Source organism: Rhincodon typus, chromosome 22, assembly GCF_021869965.1.
Source record: "Rhincodon typus isolate 14 chromosome 22, sRhiTyp1.1, whole genome shotgun sequence".
NCBI lineage: Eukaryota > Metazoa > Chordata > Chondrichthyes > Orectolobiformes > Rhincodontidae > Rhincodon > Rhincodon typus.
Genome location: NC_063353.1, coordinates 33513487 through 33525660, shown reverse-complemented (window position 1 = coordinate 33525660; position 12174 = coordinate 33513487). Strand labels below are relative to the sequence as shown.

At 41.4% G+C, this 12174-nt stretch overlaps 1 protein-coding gene across 1 annotated transcript in view; it reads left to right on the top strand.

Moving 5' to 3' along the window:
* LOC109912097 (golgin subfamily B member 1-like) overlaps positions 1-12174 on the top strand; it is a 62801-nt gene that overhangs the window by 24668 nt on the left and 25959 nt on the right. The window contains exons 10-12 of the mRNA XM_048610114.1: positions 3693-3807; positions 7112-7194; positions 11144-11228. Of these exons, the coding sequence (XP_048466071.1) occupies positions 3693-3807; positions 7112-7194; positions 11144-11228 (283 nt within the window). The remainder of the gene's footprint in view (positions 1-3692; positions 3808-7111; positions 7195-11143; positions 11229-12174) is intronic.

The following is a 12174-nucleotide window of genomic DNA, read 5'->3' as shown; positions in this document are numbered from 1 at the left end:
GTAAGAGTAAAGAGTAAGGAGTACATAAGAGTAAAGTGTCTCCCTGGGTTTAAAGCTCTGGTACTGTTTGAACAGTGGATGTTACGGGACTATAGAGGAAGAGGAAGATAATGGGATAATTGATGAATTTCCTCCAGTATGGTGTAAGTTTCAATGTTTCTGGCCTTTAAGTTAGTTTTTCTGAGCCTCCCTTGTTCTGAGCTCTATGGTTAGGCCTGAACATCATCTCCTGCGTGTAATCTAGTTGCTGTAAATTGCTTCAGTACCTCACCTTATTTCCGATCTGCAATCCCAATTACTCCATTTCTGTGCCCTTTCTCACCTTCCTTCATTGTACAGGCCTGTGCATTCTTTTACCAGAAGCTGTTTTGTTGATGATCCTATGCTATAGTTGTCAGCTTCAAGTCCTTTGTCTACGTTAGTCCCATTACAATTAAAAGTTTAATCATTTCCAATTTCTTCAACAGGACAATAAAAACCTTTCAGTCTTGTATTGTGTAAATGGAGACAGTATATTATACTCTACCTGATCAAAGCCAAAGTTGAACAAAAGTCATGTTTTATCATCTCTTATATCCTGTGGAATCACCTTTCACCAGAATTACGTCTTGTATGTACCACAACTCTCCCACTTCGTTCTTCCATGTATTCCTACCCTTGTGTGAAGTTTTTAAATCCAAACTGTTAACATCTTCTTTATAGGTTTGTGTCCATTGCACCATTTGAAGTGGTGACAAGTCATTTACCGAATTAGGATCCTTTTGCCTGCGCGTCATTGATTCTTGAAACTTTCCTGTTCTATCTTTTCTCCAGTACAGGTGCAATGCTTTGCAAAATCTAACTAACAGTTCTCCTTTCACTTTTCCACTTAATCCTTCTTTATCTATTCATTTTCCAAGTCTGGTGAAGAATCTTTTTAAGGTAGACATCCCAGATTAGTAATTTTTTAAAAAATATTCCTTCATGGGAATGGATATCACTGGCTAAGTGAACATTTATTATCTATCATCAGTTGCCCAGAGGACAGTTAAGTGTCAACTACATTTCTGTGGATTTTGAGTCATGTATAGGCCAGACAATTAAAGATGGCACTTTCTTTCCCTAAAGGACATCAGTGAGTCAGATAGGTTTTTCCAACTTGCATTGAAACAATCTGAGAAAAAAATCAAACAGTGCCCTTACACAGACGTTTCGTTATCATACTGGGTAACATCATCAGTGCAGCCTCCGATGAAGTGTCGGTGTGTTTTCCTGCCTGGTTTTTAAACTCTGGGTCAGAAGATGCCTACACGAACAACACCAGGAAGATAATACACGCCCCGACACACTCATCACACTACCCTTCATCAGGAACACATCGGAACTAACCACAAGACTCCTAGGACCGCTGGGCATCAGAGTGGCACACAAGCCCACATCAACGCTACGACAACTGCTCACCCGAACTAAAGACCCACTCCCCACCATGGACAGGACCAATGTCATCTATAAGATCCCCTGCAGAGACTGTGAGAAACACTACGTCGGACAAACAGGAAGGAAACTAACAACAAGGGTACATGAACACCAACTGGCTACAAAAAGACATGACCAATACTCATCTCAATCCACATGGATGAGGAGAACCACCAATTCGACTGGGACAACACCAAAATCCTGGGACAAGCTAAGCAGAGACAGGCACGGGAATTCCTTGAAGCCTGGCATTCCACGAAGAAAGCCATCAATAAACACATAGAACTCGACCCCATATACACTCCACTACGAAGGAAAACCGGAAATGAGGCAATCCATCTCAACGGACTCCAGAGTTTAAAAACCAGGTGGGAAAACACACCGACGCTTCATCGGAGGCTGCACTGATGATGTTACGCAGCATGGTAACGAAACGTCTGCAGAACAATAAACCAGCTCGGCGAGCCAACCAACCTCAACATCGACAACCTGAGCTACAAATCTACTCCAAAACCTTAGTGCCCTTACAACATGTAGGCTTTTTCTGGGCAGTCTCTAATGATAATGGGTCTTTCCAGTTTCACTATTAAGGAAAACATCAGTCAGTCTGACTCTGTGTGTGATTACAAAAGTTAAAGTTGCTACAAAACTAGTTGCTGCTGTCCTTACATTTGACACAATAAATCTTATAGCTGCCCAGATCTCTTGCCATTTTTCCATTATAAAAGCAAACATCCACACTTAGAGTCATGGAGTCATAGAGGTGTACAGCATGGAAACAGACCCTTCACTCCAACTTGTCCATCCTAAATAAATTTAGTCCCATTTGCCAGCATTTGGCGCATATCCCTCTAAACCCTTCCTATTCATATACACATCCAGATACAATTGCAACATTTAAAGGGTATCAGCCACCACCAATTCCTCTGGCAGCTCATTCTGTACACACACCACCCTCTGTGCGAAAAAGTTGTCCCTTAGGTCCCTTTTAAATCTTTCTTCTCGCACCATAAACATATGCCCCCTAGTTTTGGACTCAGCAATCCTGGGGAAAAGACCTTGGCTATTCACCCTATCCATGCCCCTCATGATTTTATAAACTTCTGTGAGGTCAACCCTCAGCCTCCGCTCTAGGGAAAACAGCGCCAGCCTATTTACCCTTTCCTTACAGCTCAAACCCGCCAACCCTGGCAACATCCTTGTAAATCTTCTCTGAACCCCCCTCAAGTTTCACAACATCCTTCCTATAACAGGGAGACCATGATTAAATGCATTATTCCAAAAGTGGCCTAACCAATGTCCTGCACAGCTGCAACAGGACCTCCCAATGCCTATACTCAATGCACTGACCAATAAAGGCAAACATACCAAATGCCTTCTTCACTATCCTATCTACCTGTGACTCTACTTTCAAGGAACTGTGAACCTGCACTCCAAGATCTCTTTGTTCAGCAGCATTCCCCAGGACCTTGCCATTAAGTGTATAAGTTCTGCCCTGATTTGCCTTTCCAAAATGCAGCAGCTCACGTTGATCTAAGTTAAACTCAATCTGCCACTCCTCGGCCCACCGGCCCAGCTGATCAAGGCCCCATTGAACTCTGTGGCTCCTGTAAAACTGGTGTGCTCTTCCCTGGGAGGTAGTGCTGCAGCAACTCGGTTTCATTGCTCCAAGTGAAACTCTGAAACTCCAACCACCCCTGTTTTATTTTAGTGTTGCTACTTAGTCATTAATAATAACGGAACGGAGTATGGATTGCACTACCTTTGAATCCCCTTGACTAACTATTCTCTGTCCTCTAACCCTCGTCTCTCGAAGACTGCACTTGAGCTTGACTTGTGGTATGGTCCGCTTCAAGAAAGCGGTTATATTAGTCAAAATTTAACATAATTGTGAGTTTCCTGTTATTGCTATTTCTGATCAGACTTGTGTCAATATTTAGGAATTCAGCTGCCACTGAGGCTTTCAGAATAGAAACCCTGTATGTAACCATTTGCTTGTAACGGTGCAACTTCAGGCTCTGACTAGTAGATTGTGCTATGATGCAAGTTTTTGACGTTACTCCTAACATGTCCCATTTGACATGAAACAGAACTAGTATTTGTGAATTGAATCTGAGCAAAAATTTATTTCCCCAAACTTAAATCGTATTCTAGAAATTCTTATTATCTTAGAGATGGGCTGTCACATTCAGTAATTTGTGTTTATTACTCTTCTTAAACGCCCCAACCACACTCAGACTGCTGTTGAGGAACAGGAAGTGGCATCGCAGAACAGATTGGCAGAACTGGAAGAGGAGAAGGGAAGTCTGATGTGGAAGACAATGGATTATGAAGAAGTCAAGACTGAAAACGGTAAATGGTTTTGTTATGAAAAGGGACTCTATATCATTTCATTCTTAAAACAGATGGATGACCATTATAATCTGTATTTTGCTGATGTTTGTCAGGGGAGTTATGTTGGAATGACACCAGTTGGTAGTGATTTGCTGCTCCTATCGCTCAAACTGGCTATAATCTTTCAGTAGCCCTTGGGTACAAGGGTGATAGGATAATTTTGAAAATGGTAATTCCACTTAAAAATAGTCAGTCACTTGAGACAAATGAGGTTAAATTAAAATAAAGCCAGCAAAACCTTGCTAAAGGCAGATTGTGTTCAAATAATTTATCATTAGAATCATAGAATCCCTACAGTGCAGATAGAGGCCATTCAGCCCATCAACTCTGCACCAACCTTCCACAGAGCATCCCACCCAGACTGCCCCCCCCCTTCCTTGTAACCCTGTATTGAAGGAGGCCATTCAGCCTATCATGTCTGCTATGTCTTACATAGGCAACCAGTCTAATATAATTTTCTGGTTCTTGGCCAGTAGTCTTGTTGGATGCAGCACTTCAAGTACACAAGTTCCCAGGGCCGGATGGGATCTATCCCAGGATACTGAAGGAGGCAAGGGAAGAGATTGCTGGAACTTTAGCAGAGATCTTTGTATCCTCATTAGCCACAAGCAAGGTCCCAGAAAATTAGAGAATAACCAATAGTGTTCCTTTGTTCAAGAAGGGCAACAGGGATAATTCAGGAAATCATAGGGCGGTGAACCTTACATCAGTGGCAGGGGAATTATTGGAGAAGATCCTTAGGGACAGGATTTACTTGCATTTGGAGAAGAATGACCTTATTAGGGTTAGTCAGCATGGCTTATGCAGAGAAGGTCCTGTCTCATAAACTTGAGTTTTTTGAGGAATTGATGAAGTTGATTGATGAGGCTAAGGCGCTGTATGTTATTTTTACTTAAGCATTTGACAAGGTCCCTCATAGTAGGCTGGTCCAGAAGATCAAATCGCATGGAAACCAGCGTGAGTTGTCAAGTTAGAAACAAAATTGGCTAAGCCATGGAAGACGGATGGTAGTTGTGGAGGTGTGTTTTTTTCTGACTGGAGGTCCAGGACCAGTGGTGTTCTGCAAGGATCAGTGCTGGGACCTCTGTTTTTTGTAATACATATAAATGATTTGGGTGTAGATGTCAGTGGTCTAATTAGAATATTTGAAGATGACACAAAAGTTGGTGGAGTTGTGGATAGTGAGGAAAGATATCAAAGGATGCAGCAAAATGTAGATTAGCTAGAAAGTCAAGTGGAGAAATGGCAGATGAAGTTTAATCTGGACAAGTGTGAGGTGATGCATTTTGGGAGGTCAAATGCAAGAGGAAAGTGTACTGCAAATGGCCAGACCCTTAGGAGCATTGATATACAGAGGGATCTTGGTCTCTAGGTCCACCAAAAAGACTCTAACTATCTACCCTATTCATAACTATCTACCCATATTCATTCTCATAACCTTATATACTTCTATCAAAATGCCCCTCAACCTCTGATGCTCTCATGAAAACAATCCAAGTTTGTCTAACCTCCCCTTATAGCCAACACCCTCCAATCCAGACAACATCCTGGTGAATCTCGTCGGCACCCTCTCCAAATCCTCCGCATCATTCCTATAGTACGGTAACCAAAATAGTGTGGAGTAATACAAATGTGGCTTGACCAAATATGACTTGCCAACATTTATATTCAGTGCCCCGACCGATGAAGGCAAACTTGCTGCATGCCTTCTTTACCACCTTATCCTCTAGTGTTGCCACTTTCAGGTAGCTATGGACTTGATTGAGTCTTTTGATCAAGTATCAGAAAGGGTTGCTGAGAATAATCCAGTTAATGTGTGTACATGGATATCAGAAAGTGCCACCTAGTAGGCTTGCTAAAGTGGTTGAAGCCCACAGATTAGGAGAGACAGCAACAGCAACAGCATGAATATAAACTTGACTGAGTGACGGGAAAATAGAGTAGATGTGAATGGTTGTTTTTGGTACTGGGGGAAGATACGCAGCAGCATACTCCAGGGTCATAACTAGGACCTCTGCTTCTTTTGATTCTTTAATGACTTGAGGGTGCATTTTCAAATTTTGAATATATACCAAAACTTGCAACTATTGTGAACAGAGAAGTGTAGGCTCCGAAAAAACAAGCCAGCGAAATCACCGGACATTTGACAGGTGGCATTTAAGCTACAGAAGTACAACGTTTTAGTAGGAAGGAATGAGGAGAGGAATTTTTTTTTTTTTAAAAATGCAGTTTCTAAAAGGTGGTGCAGGAACAGAGAACCCTGGAGAGTATGTTTGCCCAAATCATTGAAGGTGATAGGGCAGGTTGAGGAACTGGTTAAAAAAGGCATGTGGATCATGGGCTTTATAAATATTTTCCAACAAACCTGTTCAGAGATATTATTACACACTTCCAGAACAGGTGGGCTTTAACCTAGGCCTTCTGGCTCAGAGGTAGAAACAGAGACATAAACAGAGTATAAAGTAAGAAGGTAAAGCTGATACAGCTTGAAACATTGGATTAACCTCATCTGCCATATTGTATCCAGTTCACAGCAAAGACTTTTAGAAAGGCTGCAAAGGCTTTTGGGGAAAAAAAAATTATAACAGTGCCAAGAATGAAAAAATCAGTTACTTGGATAGGTTGCAGAGCTGGCATTTTTCTCTTTCAAGGAGGTTGTTAGGAGATTTGACAGAGATAGTCAAAACCACGTGGGGTCTATATAGAGAAAAAAACTTCCCTTTGGTGAAATGGTAGGAAACCAGAAGTTGCAAGTCTAAGGTGATTGGCAATAAAATCCAAGGCAGCATGAGGGGAAAATATTTTCATGCAGTGAGTGGTCATGGTCTGAAATGCACAACCCAGAAGGGTGATTGAATTGTCACTTTTGAAAGGGAATTGAATAAATACTTGAAAAGAAAATATTTGCAGTGTTACAGGAAATGGTAGGGCTAGGCAGTTTGTTCTTGCAGATAGCTAGTACAGGTATGTTGGACGAAATGGCTTTCTATGCTGCAACAGCTCTGATTCTGTAATTCTTCAGTGCCATCCCTGTTGGAGTGTGTAGAACTGTTACGGGGAGGGTGGTGTCTGGTCTCTGTTTGGCTGTAGGGAGCAGAAGATTTATCATTTGTCTGTGCAGGATTATAAATCTACTCGGAGCCTGGACTTGCTGAAATACTGTTGTGTTCTTTGTCACTGTGTGATGACGAGATGTGGGACTGAATAATGTCATCTAAAGCAGAAGCCAAAACTGAAGTTCTTCTCATTCATGTTTCAACAGAACATCTGCGAGCTAGGATTAAAGAACTAGAACAAAGTTGGGGAACTGAGGCATTGGCTCAGAGTGCTCCAGGGAACATTCAGGTATGGACATGCTACTAACTATTTATCTGTTGGATTGTCTGGGAGCATTATCTGGGCCTGACCTTGCCCTGGGCAATCTGATGGCACTGTTGTGGGAACTTATACGCTTTCAGGAGTTGGCACAGGTACCTCAAGGTTCTTTCAGATGTTAATAAATCTGTAAACAAAGCTTACTTTATTTAGCAATGGTACAAGTGACTAGATAGTTTGTGTTTAGCCAGTGTTAGTTCAGGTGTGACTGCTAACAAAGCTAACCTGTGAGAATCGCCCTGCTTCCTTTGAATAGTGCATGACATCTTTTGTAACCGCCTGAAAGGGAAGGCAGCTTCTGAACTTTGATGCTTTCTTGAACAGTGTGTACTCCATAATACAGTACTAAATTATCAGTTTAGGTTATAAACTCAAATATCTGGAGTGAGGCCTGAAACTGATATTGTCACAAATCACTGGGACAGTGCTTTGGTAATCAAGCTCCTCTGTTCCTAGAGTTTGACAAATGTGAACATACATAGTCAAACTGCCCAAAGCCCTAAATTACTTCACTGGCAAATACAAATTAAAAGAAAACACTCACCAGGTTTCTGTACTTAATAAACAAACAGCAATTTTCTTGTTATGAACCAATTGTCTTGAACCAGTGGCAATTAGGAAATATGAATTGCTAATTTGTAACTCTACGATTTAAACACTGTCCCTTCTTAAAATCCTCACTTCACAAACAGATGCAAATTAAGAGTGGAAGAAGAAAAAGAAACAAAACCACAGTTCAATAGCACAAGTCTTGACCACTGGATTCAGTTAATTGCTTACTTTCTGTTCCTTCCGACTCCTTTTTAATTCTTTGCTGTTGACACCAGATTGTTTTTGCACCGACGTTCTCTTTCATTCGTTGGATGGGAGTTCATCCTTTCACTGTCTTTTGAAGTATTTTATTCCTCCTTCAATGGGGGATTTGCAGAGAAGGATGATTGGGGGGCAGCTAGCTGTTACTGGAAATAACACAGTATGGAGCTGGAGGAATACAGCAGGCCAAACAGCATCAGAGGAGCAGCAAGTTGACATTTCAGGTCGGTACCCTTCAGAAATTCCGAATAAGGGTCCCCACCCGAAACGTCAACTTTCCTGCCCCTCTGGTGCTGCCTGGCCTGCTGTGTTCCTCCAGCTCCACACTGTGTTGTCTCTGACTCCAGCATCTGCAGTTCTTGCTATCTCTGATACTGGAGACTTACTTTTGGTACTTTCATGCAGGAGAGAGACACATATGTATATGGATTTTTTGATGCTTTAATTTTGCAAGCTAGCTTCATGCAGTTCAGAGCCTATTAGCTCTTTGGTGTCTGCCTTTTTCTTTCACAGTTCCATGGGAAAACAACGTTGTATACAACACACAATTGCTCCAGTAAACATAATTTTTAAAATGGCAAACATCTGCTTACACAGTCTCCTTACTTTAAAGTAATAGTCTCCATTTTTACACCACAGTCCAAAAACAAAGTAAATAAAACAGTGTGGTCTTTAATGGGAATTATTTTTTACTTAAGAAATATCATTGTATTGGAACACTAAGTTAGGTGAATTAAAGGACTAGAAAAAAGGATACTTGTTGGGGGACTAGACAAATGCGATTTTGTAAGACAATAAATGTACCAGATGGATAGACCTCAGTGGGAAATTTGCAGTATGTAACAGATGAACTTTGATGGACTGGCCAGCCTTTTTGTATCTTTTTGTCTTTTTTTTTTACTTCAAGTTTAATCTTTCCTTCACCCTGTTGGTGTGGGCTAGATCTGAGCCACATAGAAGTGAGTGGTGGAGTTGTTTTCCCAGACCTCAACACCAGTGCTTGGACACTGATTTGTCTGTTTTAGCAACGAAACAAATGCAACTCACTTGAGCCGCATCGCCTTCTCAGAATATCCCAAGACTTCATACAATGAAATATATTTTGGAGAAGTTACTATTAGGTAATTGATCATTGAATAAAAAGGAATAGTATAACATTGAAACTCTTGTTTCCAATAGTCGTTTAGGATAAAGAAACTGTATAGCAGGTGAGTCACTTCAAATCTGTATAGCAGTTAATAGGCTTTCAGTCAGAGATGGCTTAAAATATACAGCTTGGCCCAATATTAAAGCTGGTTGAATCTGTCTCAGCTCATTAACACAGGGTTTTTGGAGGTTGTTTTATTGCTTCATGAGCTAGAGTAATTTTATAACCTGTACATGTAGTGAAGCAGTGATAGGCGTTCACATCACAGACACTGACAACACTACCTAAACTTGACCAAAGGCTCTATTTGTGATCAAACTACTCATTGTAGTTCTGAGCTATAGAGAGGAGGAGATTCTAGATTCAATTCCTGATTGGTGGTGTGAGATGATCTTATCAGGGAACTGCAAATGGATATGTACTAATGAGTACTCATGACTTTTTTTCATCTAACCCTATCAACATGACATTATAATCCTTTTTTTTGTATTTATTTATTCAGCTTGCCTTAAAAACATAATGATAGTTGTCTCAACTATTCCTCCTAGTAGCAAGTACCACATTTTTACCACTTCCTGGATTAATATTTGGATTTATTGATGACTTTCTTAAGTTTATGATTCCTAGTTTTGCTCTCCCTAACAGGTGGAAACATTGTCCTTACATCTATAGTATTAACATCTTCTGAATCTTCAAGGTCTTTGTGAGTGACACCTCAGCTTTCTGTTTTCCAAGACTTCTGTCTTTGATAGTTATAACCTCTTGATTCTGTGTATTCCTAACTTATTTCAGTTTGTTTGTGCCAGTTAGGGTGTTTAGTACCAGTTACAAGACTAGATTTAGACTCTTCAATATGGGAAGAATCAGTAACTTGGATTACTGATGCGCTTTGGGGGTCATGATGTCCCAACATAAGCGTGCATAGGAAATTTAAACTACCAGTTGCCAGTTCTGCCTGGCCCTGAATGTTTGATGATTGGGTAGAACCATGCAGATGTGGGCTGTTTACGTTTACTTTGCCCTGCTCTTTGCATAGATACATGTAGAGTTTTTAATAGCTGGTGTAAAGCCTACAGCACATTGTTGCTCTTAAGTACATCAGCTAGTTTGTCACAGCACTCCAGCAGCTGGAGCAACCCTCAGCCCTCTCACGCCAATGTTCCCCATTACTTCCACTCCTTGGACCCTATTCAAGCCTCATCCATACCTCCTGAAAACATGGTCAGTGTTCACCTTCACGCCCTTTACCCCATCCCTGCTGAACCTTGGAGAGTGCTCAACCCCTTCTCTGTTTGCTGTTCTGACTCCCCTTTGGAATCGCTGGCTGCTGATCAGCTAACGTACGAAGGGTCAGCCCTGCAAGGCTGGGGGTGTTTCACTGTGTGAGAGAGAGAAAGGTGGAGGAAACTATTGGGTGGGGGTGGGGGGTTGGGTGTTGGGTGGGTGTAGGAAATGATCACTTTTGGGGGAGGAGTATTTGCTGTTGGGAGGTGTGAGATCAGAGTGATCTCTGTTGCTGGGGTGGGTGTTCACACTGCAAAAAGAAATGCCAGCCATAGCCATAATGAATAATTCTAGATGAACAGTCTTAGGACATTTAACAGAATGCAGCTTTTACTGCCATAAAAACAGGGGCGTGGTTTGACTTACCACAACTATCTTGCATTATAATGGATTAGGTGGATTTCAGGTCCACTTAGCATTTCTGAAGGAGCCTGAATTGGACGTCCCAATAAGAATTGCAGAACATGTCCTTGGATGGAAAAACTAAGAGCAGAGTGGCAATCCGACAGTGGTTACACTCTCCAGAAGATTTGAACTAAACTGTGAATAGCACAAGTGAAGCTAAGGATTGAGGACTCGGGGAATTTTTATAAAATCTTGGAATTTAGTTTTAATTCACTGCTGTATCTTCAATAAAGCACTCACAGCAAATATGACTTTTGCTTCTCTATTTAGCATGCGGACCCTGGCAGCAATATTTTGGACACTGTAGTACTGGAGCAAGCGACACAGTCTGGAGACAGTTCACTTGGCAATACAGGTAATGATGAAGGTTGAACAAAATTGGAGAAGCTGTTGGCTGGGGGGACTTGAAGAAAGATGGTACCTATGGTTGGGAGATATTAAAGCAGAATTTCCTACAGCTGATTACCCAACAATTAATCTGGAGCCTGAAACTTATACGTGTCCTGACTATCCTTTTGGTTGTCCTTGAACCAGGAAACACTGCAACAGAAACAGAATATGCAACACCTTAACCCAGTGCTGTTAGGGGAGCAGCTGAGCACCAGAACCATGCCACATACCCCAGACTACAGGTTAGCAATGTGATGGGAGATCCTCTAGGATTGCTGTGGAATCAGTTGTACTTTATTTCATTAATGGTGAACTCAGCTGGTCACCCAGAATAGAGATTCTATTTTACAGGTTCTGGGAAAGGCTCATTATTTAAAATGATCTAATTCTGGACTTCCTCCAGTCACTGCTAGATTACAGATTGATACAACTCAGATTAACCAACCTATCATGTTCCCTGTGAGAAAGCCATCTAATCAGTTCCTCTACTTTCTCATTCCTAATTGCCCTGCACATTTTCCTTTTTCAAGTATTTATCGAATTCCCTTGTAAAACTTGCTACAGAATCTGTTTTCACCACTCTTTCAAATGGTGCATGACAGATCATGACTCATCGTGTGGGGGGAGAAATGTTCACTTATTTCTTCTCTGGATTGTGACAATTGTCTTAAATCTGTGTCCTCTGATCCCTTTGCCAATGGGAACAGTTTTGATGCCTTCTGATTTTGAACACCCCTATCAAATAGCCCCTTTCTGAAAAGATCCATTTTGTCTTCTCTGGTGTCTCTAGCCAATTGTATGAAAACATGTCAAGAGAGACAACAAAGATGTAAATGTGGGAAATGGGAAGCAGACCTGTTGATGCTGTATGACAAGGTGTAGAGCTGGATGAACACAGCAGGCCAAGCAGC